This window comes from Lithobates pipiens, unplaced genomic scaffold (genome assembly GCF_037356315.1).
Source record: "Lithobates pipiens isolate NorthernLeopardFrog02 unplaced genomic scaffold, aLitPip1_a1.2 Scaffold_18, whole genome shotgun sequence".
Classification (NCBI taxonomy): Eukaryota; Metazoa; Chordata; class Amphibia; order Anura; family Ranidae; genus Lithobates; species Lithobates pipiens.
This window is the reverse complement of record NW_027507758.1, coordinates 491,267,619-491,288,603: the sequence shown is the minus strand read 5'-3', so window position 1 is coordinate 491,288,603 and position 20,985 is coordinate 491,267,619. Positions and strand designations below refer to the sequence as shown.

The 20,985-nt window shown below is 41.7% G+C and overlaps 1 protein-coding gene across 2 annotated transcripts in view; it reads left to right on the top strand.

Moving 5' to 3' along the window:
• The window catches only part of GK5 (glycerol kinase 5), a 96,314-nt gene extending 78,063 nt beyond the window's left edge, over nucleotides 1-18,251 (top strand). For both annotated transcript variants that reach the window (XM_077488583.1, XM_077488584.1), the window contains 9 exons: nucleotides 5,553-5,626; nucleotides 5,723-5,783; nucleotides 5,904-6,030; nucleotides 7,329-7,433; nucleotides 11,582-11,676; nucleotides 12,266-12,369; nucleotides 15,439-15,498; nucleotides 17,374-17,507; nucleotides 17,675-18,251. In XM_077488583.1, the coding sequence (XP_077344709.1) occupies nucleotides 5,553-5,626; nucleotides 5,723-5,783; nucleotides 5,904-6,030; nucleotides 7,329-7,433; nucleotides 11,582-11,676; nucleotides 12,266-12,369; nucleotides 15,439-15,498; nucleotides 17,374-17,507; nucleotides 17,675-17,820 (906 nt within the window). In that variant the 3' untranslated portion in view covers nucleotides 17,821-18,251. The remainder of the gene's footprint in view (nucleotides 1-5,552; nucleotides 5,627-5,722; nucleotides 5,784-5,903; nucleotides 6,031-7,328; nucleotides 7,434-11,581; nucleotides 11,677-12,265; nucleotides 12,370-15,438; nucleotides 15,499-17,373; nucleotides 17,508-17,674) is intronic.
• Nucleotides 18,252-20,985: the final 2,734 nt, after the last annotated feature.

Here is a 20,985-nt window from a genome sequence, read left to right as displayed (position 1 = left end):
ATTCCTATTACAAGGGATGTTTACATTCCTTGTACTAGGAATAAAAGTGTTAAAAAAAATAGTGTCAAACTAGAGAAATAAAAGTAAATGAAAGAGCCCCTGTCTCCGTGTGCTCACACGCAGAAGCACACGCATTCATAAGTCGCGCCCACATATGTAAACTGTGTTCAAATCACACGTGAGGTATCACCGCGAACATTAGATCTCCTCTGTAACTCAAAACATTTGACCAGTAAAAAAAAAAATGCGTCGCCTATGGGGATTTTTAAGTACCAAAGTTTGGCACCATTCTATGAGTGTGTGCAATTTTGAAGCGTGACATGTTGGGTATCTATTTACTTGGCGTAACATCTTTCACATTATGCAAAACAATTGGGCTAACTTTACTGTTTTTTGTTTTGTTTTATTTAAATCATACAACTTTTTTTTCCCCCCAATAAAAATGCGTTTGAAAAATTGCTGCACAAATACAGTGCAAGCTAAAAAGTTGCAATTACTGCCATCTTATTCCCTAGGATGTCTGCTAAAAAAAAACATATATAATATTTGGGGGATTTATGTAATTTTCTAGCAACAAAAATATAATTTTTACATATTTGTAGGAGAGCATTGTCAGAATTGGCCTGGGTGGCAAGTGGTTAAAAGAGAAGATGCTACCATCACTCCGTGCCCTTGGTTGTCATGCACTTTTCCAACATGACAATTATCCAAAACGCACATCTAAGGCCACACGGGCCCACTCCCTGGCCCCTAAATGGAGGATCTCCAAGTCACGCGCGTGGGTTGCCTCTTCTAATGGGAGCTCGCCTGTCTCCTGAACCTTGGCCAATCCTCACTTTTAACAAGTATGAAGCACACCTGCACACGCATACAGCCTGCGGGGCTTCAGTAAGATCTGGACACAGGATTGAAGACTTCTTTCCACCCAAATCTCTTTCAAGTCTCTAATGCCGCGTACACACAATCGGAAATTCCGGCCAGAAAAAGACAGATGAGAGCTTTTCACGGGAAAATGCGGCCTTGTGTATGCTCCATCGGAATTTCCGCCAGCCAAAAATTGATAGCATGTTCTCAATTTTCCAGACGGAAAAACTTTCTATCGGTAATTTCGATCGCGTGTATGCAATTCCAACACGCCAAAAATCACGCATGTTCAGATTCAACTACGAGACAGAAGCTACTGGCTATTGAACTTCCTTTTTCTAGTCACGGCGTACGTGTTGTACGTCACTGCGTTTTATAAATGATCGGAATTTGATGTGACCGTGTGTAGGCAAGACAGCTTGAGCCGAATTCCGTCGGAATTCCATCGGGAAAACCATCAGAGCTTTTTCCGACGAGAATTCCGATTGTGTGTACGCGGCATAAGCTTCATCCCCCAACCTGGGATTACAAAACACAAAGAAAACTGAAACCTCAGTCTTCTCCGCTCAGACACAGTACTCTGGAGCTGTGTACTCTGCATGAGTGTGAACCCAGTGTGGCTTTTTCCTATACTACCACTGTGGCAGGGCCTTGTGCTGTTACTATACAGTGGTAGCAGAAATTGTAGACATTTTTTGACATATTAGTGTTTTGCAACTTTGAAGGTTTATAGGAAATGTTTTGCACCAAATGCAAATGTTTATATATCAATTTAAAGACAATTTAATGCTAAATTTAATTCAAACAACAGAATGCAAATTATATGCAGGGAATACTGCAATCATGCTGAATATACTGTAATGCACCTATGGTTTCAATGTGCTATCAGTATTTAGTAGGGTAGCCTTTTTTTCTTCTTGCTTTGTGCACTGCTGCGCAGTCATGTTGGGAGCGTGAAATTGTCCAAAATGTGTTGGTACCGTGTTTCCCCGAAAGTAAGACAGTGTCTTACTTTCTTTTTATCCCCAAAAGTCCCACTATGTCTTACTTTCGGGGGTATGTCTTATATTGGAAAAAAATTGTCGAATTTTTTGTTTTAACCATAAAATTAACATTTATTAACAACCTGAACAGTATTGTATTCACCACAAAACAGTTTTATAAAAGGAAGTGCCAAGAATGTCTTGTTACAACATTGCATAACATGTAAAACAATGAAAAATGGTAAGAACGAACAGTGGAATACTGGAAGATAAAACAGATTTATGTGTGATACAGTACCACCTGCTGTATTTAATCCAGTGTGACACCTGCTGATACCCACTGGGTTACATACAGCAGATGATACCCCAGTATGCCAGTGTGTATGTTTTACTGATGTATGATTAATACTGTGTGCATTACCGTATTTTAAGCAGGGGGCGGCAGTGACAAGTGCAGGGGACGGCGCGGTGACGTATGGAGAGGGGGACGGCTCAGGCGTGGGCAGGAGGCGGCGCTCATTAAGATCAGAGGGAAATGGCAGACGCGGCGACGTATGGAGAGGGGGACGGTGCGGACGTGGGCAGGAGGCGGCGCGCAGCTAGATGAGAGGGAGGCGGCAATACCGCCGTGTTTCCCCGAAAGTAAGACATATGTCTTACTTTCGGGGTACGGCTTATATTAGCCGACCCCTCTGAAACTCCCGATACGTCTTACAATCGGGGGTGTCTTACTATCGGGGAAACAGGGTATGCTAACGCCTTTAAAAATGTTCCCTTCACTGGAACGAAGAGGCCAAGCCGACCCCTGAAAAATAACCCCACACCATAATCCCCCCTCCACCAAATGATTTGGACCAGTGCGAAAAACAAAGTCCAGAAAGACATGGATGAGCGAGTTTGGTGTGAAGGAACTTGACTGAGTCCTGACCTCAACCCAATAGAACACCTTTGGGATGAATTGGAGCAGAGACTGGGAGCCAGGCCTTTTCATCCACATCAGTGCCTGACCTCACAAATATGCTTCTGGTAGAATGGTCAAACATTCCTATATACACACTCCTAAACCTTGTGGACAGCCTTCCCAGAAGAGTTGAAACTATTATAGCTGCAAAGGGTGGGCCAACTCGATATTGAAGCCTACGGACTAATGATGGTCATACATGCACAGAATTCCGGCCGTTTTGTAGAGTGAACGATTATTAGTCGGTCGAAAGCAAATTGCCCACGAACTGACAGAATAAACTTGTTTACATGATTGTTTACATGAGCGTTACTGTTGAATAACAATAAAAACATATATAAATTATACAAGACAGAATATTATTATTACTTTGCTTACAACATACACGTATACACTTTAGCCCATGGTCGAAATCATTGGTAAAGTTGGGTCCACTAATGGCAACGTTTGTCGAATGATCTTTCTGAAAATGACCAGTTTTGGCCCAAATTCTGTGCGTGTTAAGCCAGCATAAAACTGGGATGCCATTAACCACTTCAGCCCCGGAAGAATTTACCCCTTCCTGACCAGGCCCTTTTTTGCGATACAGAATTGCGTCGATTTAACTGACAATTGCGCGGTCATGCCACGTTGTACCCAAACAACATTTTTGTCCCTTTTTCCCACAAATAGAGCTTTCTTTTGGTGGTATTTGATCACCTCTGCGGTTTTTATTTTTTGCGCTATAGACAAAAAAAAGTGACAATTTGGGAAAAAACATTATTTTTGCTATAATAAATATCCCAATTTTTTTTTAAAAAAATAATTTTCTTCATCAGTTTTAGGCCAATAGGTATTCTACATATTTTTGGTAAACAAAAAAAATTGCAATACGAATATATTGCTTTGTGCAAAAGTTATAGCGTCTACAAAATAGGGTATATTTTTATGGCATTTTTATTATTTATTTTTTTACTAGTAATATCGATGATCTGCAATTTTTATCGGGATTGCGACGTACAGATCAGACACTTTTTTTGAATTTTTTTTTGGGACTATTGACATTTATACAGCGATCAGAGCTTAAAATAGCCACTGATTACTGTATAAATGTCACTGGCAGGGTAGGGGGGTTAACATTAGGGGGGGGGGGGGCGATCAAGGGATTAAGTGTGTTCACTAGTGTGTTTCTAACAGCTGGGGGAGGAGCCAGATCGTTGTTCCTACTTAGGAACAGACAATCTGATTCTCTTCACCTGCCTAGACACAAATCCTTGTTCTGGCTCTCGTAGGTGGCCGGCATCCCAATACTTTTGGCAATATAATGTGTGTGTATATTGTCAGGGGTTCGCTCCCAGTGTAGTGCTTTAAGAACACCACCACTCGCTTTTATCTGTTTTCAGGGCTGGTTTTGCCCACTTTTATTTAAACAAACACAGATGATTCCCTTGCACGGGTATTCAATATTTCAGTCTTGCTACCAAAGTAAACTATTTTCAGCCCCCCTGGCTTGTAAAAGCAGCTCTCCAGCTCAGGCCTTACACTTTAGGGACTTGGTCAGTCTCCCACAGACCGGATGCTCAGCACCTCCATGCGTACAGCAGGTAGCCCTGTGCTACACTGGCTCCCACCTCTCTCTCCTAGGTGAAGCCCTACTGACTCCTATGCCCAGACCTCCTGTCTGCAGGGTGGAGTCATCTCCAACTCAGAGCCTAGAGCCTTGGTCTGGTGATTACTTAAAGCCCAGAACACAGCTGACTCATTAGTGAACTGGCTGTTTATTAGACCTGGACCCTGGCAAGGTACTGCCCTGCTAATAAAAAAAAAAAATGTATATATGTGTGTGTATATATATATATATATATATATATGTGTATGTGTGTGTGTGTGTGTGTGTATATATATATATATATATATATATATATATATATATATATATATATATATATATATATACATACACACACACAATAATTTTTTTTTTTTTTATTTAAACACCCAAGCAAAGAGAGCTGCCATACAATAAAAAAAAATTATGCTGGCTCATTAAATTATTGTGTGCATTGGGCCAGCAGTGAACAGCGGGATATTTCTTTATGTGCTTCTTGAACAAAGGGTGGCTATAAGAATAAATGTCTTTCTGAGCACACGAAAGATGGGAAGCCCTCTGCCTATCTTCATTTCTTACATGATCTATATACAGGGGGAACTAGATGGAGCTGACTTCGCTGTACAGAGGTTTTACAGGCTGCAGGGTCAGAAGATATCCCCCCTCCCCAGTAGTAGCCCTAAACAGCCTACATCAGTCAGGCGATTTAGGACACCCTCCAATAGTAAAATGATATGATGAGTTATGGCCCCTTGAGCACAAGTTTCTCTGCACACTCCACAGTAAAATAAACTATGGGAAGGTGTCACTCAGCTGTAAAGTATATACTTTGCCCTGAAGATGCCTCTAAATGGAATTGCTGAAGTATTGAACTGGAAACCAGACCTGTGTTCTAAAGCTATAGCTGAATCGGGCATTTTCAAAATGCCCATGATTTCCCCCGGTGTTTTTTTTTTTTTTTTTCTCCAGGTCATGTTGTCACACTATGGACACATTAAGATCACTGGTACACCACCACACCAATGAAGGTGTTCCTGGCAGAATAATGTATTCAGTCTTTGTATTGCTTGCTCTTTCCTGCCCCATCAAGGAATAGATGTTATGTAGTTAAAGAAAAAAGAAAGTTTTAATGCTTTACCTCCTTTTTCTGTTCCAGATGTGTTGGAGCTCTTTTCTCTGCTCTGTACTGTCCATCCCCCTCTCCATATTTCCTCCTGTTGAGGACACCAGGTAACACCAGACATACTTCACATCTTTATCATCATGCCTTGCTTCTGCTGCAAGTCTCTCCCATGGTAATTATGACTTTATATTCTGTATCTGCAGCCACAACTTTGGAGTAGTAAATCCCAGCATATTTGGAACGCCAATCCCCATACGGGCACTGGTGAGTATTTATAACTAGTTCTTAAACTAACAATATTCTGGGGTACTCAGATGTTGCCGATTTGTCATAAATGGTTAATACACCCATAAATCATAGTAATTGCATCTTCTCTCCTGACAGGTGGCTGACCAGCAAGCTGCAATGTTTGGCCAGTGTTGCTTTGATGTAGGAGATGTAAAGCTGACAATGGGAACAGGAACATTTATGGCAATTAACACAGGGAACAATCTGCACACCTCAATAGCAGGTAGGTGGTGAGAACATAAACTAGCTTTTCTGCACCAGGTTCTTCGGGACATGCTTTTATAACAAAAAACAAACTATCAACTATGCGGACTGACACTATAAGATGGGTAAGGTTTGGGAAGATTGAGTCCTACCTTCTCATCCACATTTTTCCTTCCTCCCAACCCACCCCCCCCCCCCCCCCCCTTCCCCCTTTGGCCCTTTTTGTTGTATGCCAAACAAAAAAAAAAACATGACATCATGGTCCCCAGTCCCAATTCCTTGAAGGTGGTGTTCTCAGCTACATTATCTTCTTGAAAACGGAAACCTGTTATTTTATAGCTCCGTATGACCCCTCCATCCATTCTGAGTTACGAAAGATTTGTTGCTCTGTTTAGGCCAGTGATTCTCAATCACAATTCCATGGAACCCTAGCGTTCCTCCAAAGGTTGCTAGGGGTTCCTTCAGTAGTGGGCAATTTCTGCCTCTCGGATAAGTTCCCACTGACACTGTTGATCTTTTTAGCTATCTGTAAGGGCTAATTCTTCCCAATGACCACAAGTGTAAGGACCATTCTTCCAACTGACCATCACACTAATGTATCATGAGTTGTAGATTTCTAATTTTTAGCAGGGGTTCCCGAAGACCAAAGAACTATTTCAAGGGTTCTTCTGTGTTGAAAAGGTTGAGAAAGGCTGGTTTAGGAACTTTATCATTCCTATTCTTTGTTATCCTAAATCCTAGTACACAATATTCGTTTTCTTTGTTTGTTTTTTTCGTTCAACCCAGCGGGCTAAATGTAAAAAAAACTGAAGAGCTCGGGGGAAGATCCTGTACTAACTATGCAATGTTAATACAGCGATCTCTGCTTATGAGCTATTATGTTCTGACAGGGAGGCACATGTCCCCCCCACCAGAATACACCGGTCAGTGCTCTCAGAAATTGTCTGTGAGCGCTAATTGGATGCTGATTGACCAACCTTTTTCGACCATGCCCCTTTGACAGAAGCGGGCCAAATGGCCAGCTTCATTTGGACCGGCTGCCATGTACACGGTCCAAATGCAGTCTGTTTTTTATTGAACTGGCTGATGCCTCCTGATATTCGACCCATGTGTACAGCCCTTAATACTACACCTAACTTGGTAGTGCTGTACTCAATCATCAAGGAATCTTGCATGTGCCTGTACCAAACCGGTTTATATGAAGAAAACAAAACAAAAATGTATTTAATGAAAAAAACACTGGCTTTTCCTAGCAGTTGTATGCCGAACCTAAATTACAAAGGGTCAAATCCTATTTATCTGTTTCCCATCTGACAGGTCTGTATCCTCTGGTTGGCTGGAAGATAGGCAACGAAGTGGTATGTTTAGCAGAGGGCAATGCTTCAGACACCGGAACTGCTATAAAGTGGGCACAAAAGCTTAGTAAGTGCTAAGTAAGTCATAAGTCACATAATATCACAAGCCAAATGACTGGAGAGGATCAGACTGATCACCCTTTGTGGTTTTGAATTTATAACATAGAGTGTTCCACAAATGTTATATGGACAGGGTTATTCATAAACTAAAAGGTTCTTGCGTGAAATAATATTCATCATTTATGTAACACCCGTAGATTTTAGTATTTGACAGTTGTATAAAGGTGTTTTGCACTACATACTCATGACATCATTGCGCATGGCCACTTTCTGCATTATTGGGTGGGCTGACCTACAGGTGAAGATGGCTCAGCTTACTTGGCACAACATGACTAAAGATCAGGAGATGATCTTTTTACAGGTGGAGTCCTCTCTCCAGAAAATACTGCAGCCAGCTAAAGTATCCCTCCCCCCAGTACTTTTGGGGATCCTCCATATAGATAATTGTTTTTTTAATACCGTTATATCCTCTTGCATAGCTAGTTTTAGTCTACTTTGTGAATAAACCTCTGATCTCGCCATTTAAACATGTGGACATACTTTTTCTTTTTTCAGGTGTTTTCCCCTAATTTTTACTTGGTGATCCTGCCATTAACCTACTTCCTGTCATGGGGTGACAGCACTCATACAGTGTTTTGTATCTATGAAGGAGCAGTCTTGTCATCATAGGACAGGAAGTGTTAGGACTACAGAACACTACCTACTCTCCTCATATGGGGGTTGTTCTGTGGTCCACATAGATGAGCTGTGCAGGAACATACTACCTGAGATAACACTGCACAATGTACAAGACATAGGGCAGCATTGAATTTTGGGCATGACCAAAATATATATTTTGGCATTTATTAAAGAGTTACAGTTGTGCTCATAAGTTTACATACCCTGGCAGAATTTATGATTTCTTGCCCATTTTTCAGAGAATAGGAATGAATATACTTTTTTTTCACTCATGGTTAGTGTTTGGTTGAGGCTCTTTTTAAATCATAAAGGCAACAGAAACTACCCAAATGACCCTGATCAAAAGTTTACATACCCCAGTTCTTAACCAATTGCCAACCGCCGCACGAACATTTACGTCGGCAGAATGGCACTGACAGGCAAATGGGCGCACAGGTACGTCCCTTTAAATTTGCCGCCGTGTGGGCGCCCACGAGCGACTCTGCCGTGAGTGTGATCGCGGGTCCCGCGGACTCGATGTCCGCGGGGACACCCGCGATCATCTCACAGAGAGGAAGAACTGCCTAGCGCCACTCGCACTGATCACCACTCCCCGGGAGCGGTGATCAGTGTCGTGTCACACGTAGCCCATCCCCCCACAGTTAGAATCACTCCTTAGGACACACTTAACCCCTGCAGTGTCCCCTAGTGGTTAACCCCTTCACTGCCATTCACATTTACACAGTAATCCATGCATTTTTAATTGCACTAATCGCTGTATAAATGTGAATGGTGCCAAAATAGCGCCAAAGTGTCCGATTTGTCCACCATAATGTCACAGTCATGATAAAAATCACAGATCAATTGCTAATCAAAAAAAAATTTATAAAAATTGGCATAAGACTATCCCCTATTTTGTAGACGCTATAACTTTTGCGCAAACCAATCAGTAAACGCTTATTGCAGGGTTTTTTTTCGTTTTTTCTTTTACCAAAAATATGTACAAGAATACATATGGGCCTAAACTGAGGGGAAAAAAATTATATATTTTTTGGGGATATTTATTATAGCAAATAGTAAAAAATATTGTGTCTTTTTTTTTTTTCACAATTGTCGCTCTTTTTTTGTTTATAGTGCAAAAACTAAAAACTGCAGAGGCGATCAAATACCACCAAAAGAAAGCTCTATTTGTGGGAAAAAAGGACGTAAATTTTGTTTGGGAACAAAAATATATATATATTTTTTTTTTTTTTAGGGCGTGCCCCCCAAATATCTTGTTTGAATTCTGTTTGGGAGCCACATCGCACAACCGCGCAATTGTCAGTTAAACTGACGCAGTGCCGTATTGCAAAAAAGGCTCTGGTCTTTTGGCAGCGAAATGGTCTGGGGCTGAAGTGTTTAATACCGTGTATTGCCCCCTTTAACATCAATGACAGCTTGAAATCTTTTGTGGTATTTGTGGATGAGGCTCTGTATATTCTCAGATGGTAAAGCTGCCCATTCCTCTTGGCAAAAAGCCTCCAGTTCCTGTAAATTCTTGGGCTGTCTTGCATGAACTGCACTTTTTGACATATCCCCAGTGTGGCTCAATGATATTGAGGTCAGGAGACTGAGATGGCCACTCCAGAACCTTCACTTTATTCTGTTGTAGCCAATGACAGTTCGACTTGGCCTTATGTTTGGATCATTGTCATGTTGGAATCCCCAAGTATGTCCCCCCGTGTGCAGCTTCCTGGCTGATGAATGCAAATGTTCCTCCAGTACTTTTTGATAACATACTGCATTCATCTTGCCAACACTTTTTACCAAATTTCCTGTGCCTTTGTAGCTCACACATCCCCAAAACATCAGCGATCCACCTCTGTGTTTCACAGTAGGAATGGTGTACCTTTCATCATAGGCCTTGTTGTCTCCAAATGTAGTGTTTATAGTTGTGACCAAAAAGCTAAATTTTGGCCTCATTACTGCAAATGACTTTGTGCCAGAAGGTTTAAGGCTTGTCTCTGTTCTGTTTGGCCTATTATAAGTGCACACTTTGTGGCATTTTCATAGTAATGGCTTTCTTCTGGCGACTTGACCATGCAGCCCATCTTTCTTCAAGTGCCTCCTTATTGTGCATCTTGAAACAGCCACACCACATGTTTTCTGAGAGTCCTGTATTTCACATGAAGTTGTGGGTTTTTCTTTGCATCCCGAACAATTTTCCTGGCAGTTGTGGTTGAAATTTTAGTTGGTCTACCTGACCGTAGTTTGGTTTCAACAGGACCCCTTATTTTCCGCTTAGAGTTTGAACACTGCTGATTGGCATTCTCATTTTTTTTTGTATATGATTTTATAGCCCTTTCCTGTTTTATACAGTTCAGCTACCCTTTCCCGCTTTATACAGTTCAGCTACCCTTTCCAGCAGATCCTTTGAGAATTCTTTTTTGCTTTCCCCATGACTCAGAATCCAGAAACGTCAGTGCAGCACTAGATGAAAGATGCAAGGGTCTGTCAGGAGTCCAGAAACTCATTGACCTTTTATACACATACACTAATTGCAAACAGATCACCTGTGAGGATGGTTACCTTTTTAATAGCCGTTCAAACCCCTTTGTGTCAACTTGTGTGATGTTATCAGGTCAAAATCACCAGGGTATGTAAACTTTTGATCAGGGTCATTTGGGTAGTTTCTGTTGCTATTCTGATTTAAAGAGTAAACACAGTTGATTGATAATAAATGGTTTCAGCCAAACACTAACCATGAGTGAAAGAAAAGTTTTTGTGTTATCATTCATATTCTCAAATGGCCAAGAAATCATAAATTCTGCCAGGGTATGTAAACTTATGAACACGACTGTATAACAAAACATTTTCAATGGTATAGTTAACAGGCCAAAAGAGAACAAGTAACAGCTATTTATGGGTAGGCTTTACATACACTTTAAAGAAGACTTCCAGGCAGCGCTGCACCGACTTCCTGGCGGGCTCTGCACGTGTTCCATGCGAACACACGTGAGCTCATCCCTACTAGGTATATACCATATATATACCTGGCCAATTCCCCTGGAAGCTGAAAATCACTAAAATAGATACCCCTAATTCAGCAAGTTCCACTTGCTTCTGGGTCCCATGCTAAGCGGCTGCCCTGTTGCATTATAACCATAGGAGGTCAGCCCCTTGAGACAGCCACCATTCAAAAAATTCTTTGCATTTTCAAAATGAATGCAAATCATTCTTTGATTGGATGAGATGGGGGCAGTGACATCACCTGGAAATGAATGGAGATCATTGGGGTAGTGGTGATTCCCAGCTTCTAGAAGGATCGACCAGGTATGGTATATGCATAGTTATATTGGCTTGGAATTCTTTAACTCTTAAAATGCACTTGACAGATTTAAACCATAGCTGGTGGCCCTGTAGCACCAGAGATCCTAACATTTAGAAATGGCACTCCCATATGACTGATGTTATAACTGTGAACAGATGGTGTTTTAAGTACTTTCCTGTCTCTTAAAGATCTCTACACAGATGTAGCAGACACAGAAGAAATGGCTAGAAGTGTCCCAGACTCTGGAGGAATTTACTTTGTACCCTCATTTTCAGGTTTACAGGTATAATATGCATCCAGTGATTCTAGCAGTAAGATGTGTTTGCTTTGAATCTTGATCAGCGGTGGTGCTGTAGCTCGGTGTCATGGGAGACAAACTACATACTGACCTTTCTTGCATTGTACTGTGGTTTATTTATTAGACATAGCTGTTTGTTGTGTGGGCTGGTTCTTGCAGTGCCGAAATAATAGCTGATATGTGGCACATTCTTTCTAACACCCACACCTGTAACAAATCTGGCTTGGCTGCATTGCATCCACACTGTAGGAGGTAATTCTTTCAGGTCCTGGTTAAAGGGTCAATGCACAAGGAAAACAAACATTTCCTGTAACAAGCACAATCATTCTTATTTTTTTTAGATCTGTCTCTGGCTACATTTGTTGCATTTGTAACTTTGTATTATATGCATGTACATCTCGCTCTAAGAGACAGAGATTATGCATATAGCTTGTGTTGTCTGCTTGTAACTTGTCTGTTTTCTCCCTTCCTGCTGCCGGTACATGTATGTAAGTGTTCATCTATTACTATAAAACGTAAAAGGCAGGGGCAGGGAGTGGATTTCCTTACTCAGCCTATACTTTGTCTCTTTTAGGCGCCAGTGAACGATCCATATGCGTGTGCATCATTCATGGGACTAAAGCCTTCCACCAGCAAAAGCCACCTTGTCCGGGCTATACTGGAGTCTGTGGCATTCAGGTATAGATTCATGGCATGCCCAAGTCATTGTTTGCATGGTTTTAAGCTAACCTATAAGGCTCGGTTCACACAGGGGGCGACACGACTTGCCGTGCCGCGACCTGCCGCGACCTCAGCGGCGACTTGCAAATGACTTCTGTATAGAAGTCAATGCAAGTCGCCCGAGGTCGCCCAAAAGTAGTACAGGAACCTTTTTTCTAAGTCGGAGCGACTCGAGTCGCTCCTCTTAGAACGGTTCCGTAGTACAGAACGGGGGCGACTTGTCAGGTCGCGGCACGGCAAGTCGCGTCGCCTCGTGTCGCCCCCTGTGTGAACCGAGCCTAAGGCCTTGTTCACTTGCCAGTTTTTCTGTAAGCGTTCTGCAAGGCACAACAAAAAATAATTGTTCTCTAAGTGCCCTGTTCACAACACAACACAGGTATCATGTGCAGATTTTTTCTGCGCAGGAATCTATAACGTGTATGCAGTTTTTTTCACTGGAAAAAGACTGACATGACATTAACGTTGGTGTGAACAGGGCACATAACTGACCAGCGTGAAAACTGATGTCAATATGCAGAACAACTCACTGAAACGTGCATGTAAACTGATGTCTCTGCAAGTGAAATCTGCACGGTTTTCCCATCAATGCCCATCGGTTTTCATGCAGGTATAGTGTGAATGAGCCCTAAAGCAAAAATTTTGTAAATCAATCTGTAAGAATTTGAAATGTTTCTATATGATATCAAATGACAATCTTAACGCAGAACTAAACATGACAATTTAACGGTTTCTGAAAACAGTTATTGTATGTTTTCACCAGCACATCGCTGGTAAAAACTGTCAAGATTTCCTTATGTCGGCTCTCAACCAAGCTATCAAGTCTTCAAATGGCTGGTGTCCTATCTCACATGGACATTGTAGATCAGGCAAAAGCTAAGCTGGCAGCTTTCTTGGCTGTGAAAGATTGGAGGGTTTTATTTCCACTTTAAAGCCCAACTCCAGCCAAATCTATCCTATCTTGGATAAATGGAGAAGCGTTAGAGCATGGCTAGGCAACCCCTGGCACTGGTGCCACAAGCGACAAATGAAGCCTCTTTTGCCGGCTCTCGACTGCCTCCCCATCAGCTGAGCAGCACAGGGAAGTGTCAGTCAGACAATAATGCATTCCAATTTCAGAGTTTCCCACGCTGCACCTGCACTGGGGGGGGCACTGTATTGGTCTTTCTGGTACCACATGCTGTGATTTTAGAGTTCATCCACTGCTAAAAACTATTGCTATAGCTTGTCCTCATCAGTTGTGTGAGTCCTGAAGAAAACATATATCTGGCGAAAAGTGTTAACATTTACGGTAAACACTGGAAGAGTATATCCTATTCACATTGGGCTTGTACCATTTCATTCTGTACAGTATATGTGGTTGATTTAGCTTCCAGAGCTATTTACATGTACATATTGAGAGGGCTTTTGCTCCCACTGCTTATGGGGAGGGCTTGTTGCTGTTTATATATATATATATATATATATATATATATATATATATATATATATATTTATATATATTTTTATATATATTTACTGCATCCAGTTTTTCCTTTGCTTTTTTATTGAAGATGCATTTAACATACAGTCTCATCCACTAACATATCTGACATCAATGGTTATTGCAATTTTATTGTCATCTCTTGCATAAAAAAAATCTAGCACTATGTAGTATGTCCAGCTTTAACAGCTCACTTTATTAAAAACCAGCATTAACTGCAACTATATGCAATCCCTAATGTCCATTCCGGTACAACCAAATACTACTAAACATGTACAGTGTACAAACATTTTCTTACCATGTTAGAGACTGTGGATGATTTATTAGTAAATGTGATAGGGTGATATGTCAGTAATGGAGGAATCTGAAAAATGCATAGAAACTTTAGTTACATCAGACATACCTCTGTCAGTTATTTTTACTTCTTCTTACTATGAAGTACTGTCAAACTGCTCCAGGTAACAAAATAAATCAATAAATTAACTGTTAATGGCATTTGGGCATGGATACTATGTAAAAGACTTCATGCCAAAGTATGGCATTTGCACAGGAAAAGTAAGCTACCTCTAATGAAGTGTGCCCCATCTTTGGCTGCTGTAGTGTTTGTTAAATCTCTTAATTTTATTTAGCCCGCCGTCTCCTGCTGGTGTTGAATGTCCGGCCCTGAGACTCCCAGTTCTGGCTGTAATACAGATGTCACAGTGGGTCGCTTGCTCAGCACATCCTTCACTTAGAAAAAGCCTTGCATGGAGTAATGTGATTGAAGGAGAGGAGGGCATGTTCATCTGAACCTCCTCCATTCACAGAACGCCTTCTGTGAATAGAATGCAAGTCCTTTTCTGAATGGAGGATTTGCAGAGCAAGCAATCCACTATGAACGTTGTACTGCATCCAGAATTACAAACTACAGTCACCTGTATGCATACTTTAAATCGGCAAATCAGACTTTTTCTTTTTGTAATCACAAACCTGTTTCACCTACCTGCTCTGTGTAATGATGCTGCACAAAGCGACCCCTTACCTCCTGTTCTGGAGTCCCCCACCAGTGCTGTCTGCTCCTCTTCTTTTCCATCTGCCCCCATAGCCAGCTACTAGCTAAGGGGGGTGACTATTTAGGCTCAATTCCTGAGCTGTGTGTATCTATAGACACACATAGTGTGGCTCAGCCCCAGCCCCACCCCACCCACTCCCTCCTTGCAGAATTTGAATGACAGCCAAGCTTGTGAGAGCAGTGAGTGGGGCTAGAAGAACTGAGGCCAGTCACAATGAAAGGGGACTCGGGTAAGTGTCAGAGGGGCTGCTGGGCACTACAGAGTATGCATTAGGGGTAAATTTGTCTTTACAACCACTTTAAGATAGAAGCAAAATAAAGGCTTTCCTGGGAAATAGTGTGTACTGTTTAGAAATTTTAAAAATGTTCAAGAATTTTTTTTAAATTTGACAATTGACAATATCTGTCACTACAGAAAAAAATATTTAGTCAGTGTTATGGTGTATATTTTTTTCTTTAGTTGACATAACCATCTTTTTTCAAATTCTACTTTTAGGAACAAGCAGCTGTATGATATAATGCGCAGGGAGACTTCAATTAAAATCACAAAGATCAGGTAAATTCATGATTTGGTCAACTTGTGTTCTCGTGGGGAGCTTTAAGTACCTATGGAAAGAGTAGATTGGTTGACAAGAAGGCCTTAAAACTTCTGCATATGTATTACATTTTTAATATAAAGTAGAATTCTATTCCAATCCTTTTTTTAAAATGCTGGTCTCATCACATGATCTGGCTCCCCTGTATCAGCCAGCTGCAGGGGAGAGGAGGAAATGCTGACAGGACATTGGAAGCCTATGGGTGATATCACTACCCCCATGCATTGCCAGATATTTTTTGCACACTCTCTCCTATCCCTGCAGTCGGCACAGGCTGACACAGGGGAGATCACGTTAATGGACTGGAGCGGCCTGAAAATAGGTAAGTATATTCATCTTTTCTTATACAAGTTAGTCAGAATAGGTGTTAAGAGGGAGTGGATGGAGCATTTTTAGGATTAGTGAGGATTTGGCTGGAATTCTACTTTAAGCTTTTGGTAAACTGCTAAATACATATATGGGAGCTATTTTATGCCACAAATAAATAGCCATGTCTGGAAGTACAGGAGAACTAATTTTGTTTTGTTGCAGTTAAGTAAAACTTACCAGTCTTTTCCTTCCCCCTTAGGGCTCTTTCACACAGGCATTGAAAATAGGCAGTTGGGTTGCGTTTTAACTTTTAAATTTTAAAACAATTGTACAACAAAATTATTTTTATATATATATATATACCTATATGATATGATATGATATAATATAATATAATATATATATATATATATATATATATATATATACCTATATATATATACCTATATATATGTATATATACCTATATAATATATATCTCGTTTATCAAAAGATAAACCCAGTTGTAAATAATTATTTCCACCTATGGCGTTGGTGCGGTTGCAAAGCATTAAACATGACTATTTCCCATTTTAGCCTTGTAAAAAAAAACACACAGGGGGTTTGAGAAGTGTTGCCTGATGCAACATGAACACCTGTACAACACATCGTAAATGCTCATTAGCGCTATAGGTACGTTAATGTGCTTTTAGGCTACTTTAAAATGTTACACATGAGGGAAAGGGCCCTTCGTTTCTGATACGGAAGGTTTCATTTAAAGAGGAGCTTTGGAGGAAATTTTTTTTTAAATTCAACAGCTACAAATACTGTAGCTGCTGACTGTTAATATAGGGACCCTTATCTGTCCAGGAGCCCACTACGTTGACACCCTAAGCTGAGCTGTCCATCGGCTCTGGGTGGAGACGCCGGCATCTTCACTAAGGAAAACAGGAAGTGAAGCCTTGCGGCTTCACAGCCTGTTTCCTAGAGTACATGTGCAAATCGCACATGTCTTCTGGGACCTCTGTATCTCCCAGAAGGCGATGCAGTGATCTTACACGAAAGTGGGAGCGGGTAACTGTTTTTGACAGCTATCTGCTCCCCCCTCCCCCCTCCAAGGTACCCTTTTGGGTGGAGCTCCACTTTAACTTATAGCAGCCTGTGTTGGAACTGTCCTGCAGTAAAACTGGACATACAGGCTCAATTAAAAAACTGAACACATCCCTCCATCCATGCCATAGAGCACGGATGAAATGAAACTTTAACTGTGGCTATTTAATTTTGATAGCTGGCCCTGCCAGGAGTCAAAATACCTAAACAGCGGTTGCATCTGTTTGGCTGCCGCTTTTATGCCCGCCTCCTTTGACTTGTCAATCGAGGAATGTCGAAGGAGATGGGGCCACCCTTTGAGCATATTTCGCAGAGTTCCTCAAAAACCAGTCGAAATTCATACAGTATATGGTCAACCCAAAGGTCCGGGTTGTGACACATACAGTAGTACATTGCTTCTCACATCATAATGACTTGATTTGTTTCTCTCCCGGCAGGGCTGATGGAGGAGTCAGCAACAACAGTTTTGTCATGCAGATGACAGCAGATTTGCTTGGCCAAGTTATTGATAAACCAAAACACACAGACATGTCTTCTCTTGGAGCAGCATTTCTAGCCGGACTAGCTGTAGGTGAGTGTTTCCCAAAATTTCACCCACTGCTAAAATAAAAGTACCAGAATCGTGCATTAGATCTAGGAATGACGGTGGGAAAATCATATTTTTATAATCCAGCCACAGTATTGATTAAAATACTGACTTTGTTTAAATACTCCAATGTGTCGCTTTTTGCTTTTAAGGGATTTGGTCCAACAAGGAGGAACTGAAGAAACTGAGAGAACCTGAGCTTCTTTTTGAACCACAGCGTAAACTTAAAGACTATGAGAATAATATGGCTGAATGGGAGCTAGCACTTCAGAGATGCTCCAACTGGTATAACGACTGAGACCTGCGAGTCCTGCACAGCTACAATATTGGCGTTAATTGTTCTCGTAAATCTCCCGCGAACTTGAACTGAAATGTGTATGCATTATTTGGAAGGCGATAATTGACAGGGTTGTAACTGTCTCCTATAGTAACCTACTGTGAACTTGTATTTGATAACCAGTAACTGTCTTCGTTTTAGTACTGTTTACTTCTTTGCTGTCCTTAGACAGTTCTTTTCTACAACTCCATCAGTGCTGCTAATACGGTGTTATTTTATTTTACACACTAGGATTTACCCACAGGGTGTTAAGTGGGTAAAACAGTCTCCTAAGGGCTCTTTCAGATGAGGGGCAGTAAAAGCAGGCAGCTGAGCCTAAATTTTGACAATACACCCAGTCAGGTCTGTATATGTGCTGTGATGCTTTGCTTCAGAGCTGCTGCATTTTTAACTCTGAACTTAAATCAAATTCTGCTTTCAATGAGGGCCACATCTCAAGCGCGATCCGAAATTAACAATAAACGGGTTCAGTAGGTGGCAGTAGCACCCCCTAAATGCCAGTTAGCTGCTGCTTTACCGCAAGTCTGAAAGAAGCCTAAAGGATAGATATAGGTGTGGCTGTAAATGGAGTTTATTTGAAACAGAGATCAACCACTAGTGGTGTACGAAAAGGCTCTGTACTAGGTCCTGTTGTATTTATTCTACATGTACATTATATAACGGAAGGTTTGGTGGGTAAGGTATGTCTTTTTTCTGATGACACAAAGGTGTGCAACGTTCAACATATTTAAATGCAAAATAATGCACCTAAGAAAAAGGAATCCTCTGATATTGTGGGTACGTTGTTGGCTATTACTATGGAGGAAAAAAATTTAGAAGTACTTATTTCAAATGATTGTAAAATGAGAAAACCGTGTACACTGGCGCTGGAGAAAGCAAGTTTAATTTTGGGGTATATCACTAAAGGAATTCTCCTATATGTATAGTTAAGTCGGCCATAGATGGTTTGAATATCAGCCGGTTCAGCAGGAAATTCAAACCATGTATGGGCAGGATGAATGAGCAATTGCTCAACTTGGGTATAACCAGCATGCTGAATTTTACATGTGATTATTGCTAGAGGCTGTTATAGCCGCTAGCAATAATCGCTGTGTTCTCCCCAGCAGACACGCCCTCCTCTGCTGGGCGAAAACAATGGGTTGACGGGAAGGATTCTCCTGTCAACACTGCCTGTGTTGATGGGGAAATCAACGAGTTGCATGAAAGACATATTTTTTTTTACATCAAAATGACAAATCTGTCATTTACCTTCTCTGTGCAGTTGTTTTGCTCAAAGCGGGCCCGATCCTCCTCTTCTTGAGTCCCCCGCCAGTGCTCATGGTCCCTCTCTCCTGCTCAGTGTCTCTAGAGCAGGGATATGCAATTAGCGGAGCTCCAGCTGTTGCAAAACTACAAGTCTAATCATGCCTCTGCCTCTGGGTGTCATGCTTGTGGCTGTCAGAGTCTTGCTATGCCTCATGGGAATTGTAATTGTAGCTGGAGGTCCGCTAATTGCATATCCCTGCTCTAGAGCAAGCAGCTTACTATGGTGCCATCCAGGTAGGCTTGCTCCTGAGCCACTGCTCTGCGTGTCCATTTCACACACACAGCTGTGGTTCAGCCCTGTCCCTCTCTTCTCATTGGTTTACTGGCTATGATTGACAGCAGTGGGAGCCAATGGCTCCCGCCACTGTCAGCCAATGAGGAGGGAGAGTCCCTGGACACAGCGCTGATAGGAGATCAGGCTCAGGTAAGTATTGAGGGGGCTGCTGCACAGAGGTTTTTTTACCTTCATGCATGAAGGTAGAAAAGCTTGAGCCTTTAGAACAACTTTAAATAGAATAGAACTCTAAATGCATTAAAGCCTCTGGACACAGGAATAAAACTACCCCTACATTGCAAGGGTTAAATACTTGTTGGATCTAGGGGTAGAGAAACAAGATGTCAAACCTTATTTCTCGTTCCTGCAGAAAACCTTCATCTGGGAAACCAGTCCCCCACAGCCTCTAAAGCACTTACCCAGCCCTTCATTTGCAATGCTAGACTATTAGTCCTACATTGTACGCGATGATGCAAAGGGACCGTTTACAGTTTTGGAGTGCCAGGGAGAAGAAGAGTGTGCTAGAGCCTGCTAGAGCTGAATATGGTAAGTAATACATCCTATAACCCCTGGACTTAACAAGCATTTAACGCTGTAGTGCAGGGGCACTGTAAGGATATTTTTCTTGTGCCCAGGGTTAGGCATAAAGGATATAAATAAGGTTCAGGAGGGCCAATATAAAGTGAAGATCAAGAACATGGGCCCACACATGTCCGAGCTGAGTGTAAGTGAAGCGTGTACCTGTCAGAAATGGTTACCTACTCCAAGGGAAAAAAAAATCCTCCAGTAGTGGTAGAGGAGGGGATGGGGGGTGGAGGAAAAGTGGAACTGTGTGCTATTGCATTATTTATTGCTTTACATTCTTATTAACCCTGTTTATGACCACTGTACACATCTATGGGGCAGGGGCAGGTGGGCCTTAGCACCCTCGCTGTGTAATTCTGGGGTGCGCTCTGTCGGCTCCCCTAGGACTATAACCAAGCAGTCACTGATGGCTCACGGTCACATGCTAATGATCAGGAGTTGGAGGGATGGGCTTCTGATGGTGTCAGCACTGTGTAGCCAATCACAGTGCAGAAAGATTAAGAGCCCTTCCTACCGACCTTGGATGGCTTGCGTCCAGTGTAAAGGGGGCTAAATAAGCCTCACATTTTAAAATTGTTACCTCAGTCCTGATATTAACAGTTGGAAAAACATTATCCAAAAGATGCAGATGCAATTTACAAAACTTTACTGGAGGCCTAATGATATTTATATATCCTCAGTATGAAACAAGTTCTTACCTATATTTCTGTTGTTTCACAAAATGCTCCAGTCATCAAGGTGTTCCCAACCAAAGACATTCCTTGACTCCTTCCTGGGGGAGGAGGAAGGGTTCTAACCAGGAATATTTGTAACCAACAGTGAGATCTTCGTAGGCACAGCCAGCATGCTATGACACGCCAACATCCACACAGCACTGAAATGTTAGTTTGGGATGGATTTAGCCTTCAGACGAACAGGGAAGCAGGTGGGGGAAATGAATACATCTCGTAAGCAACTTGGAA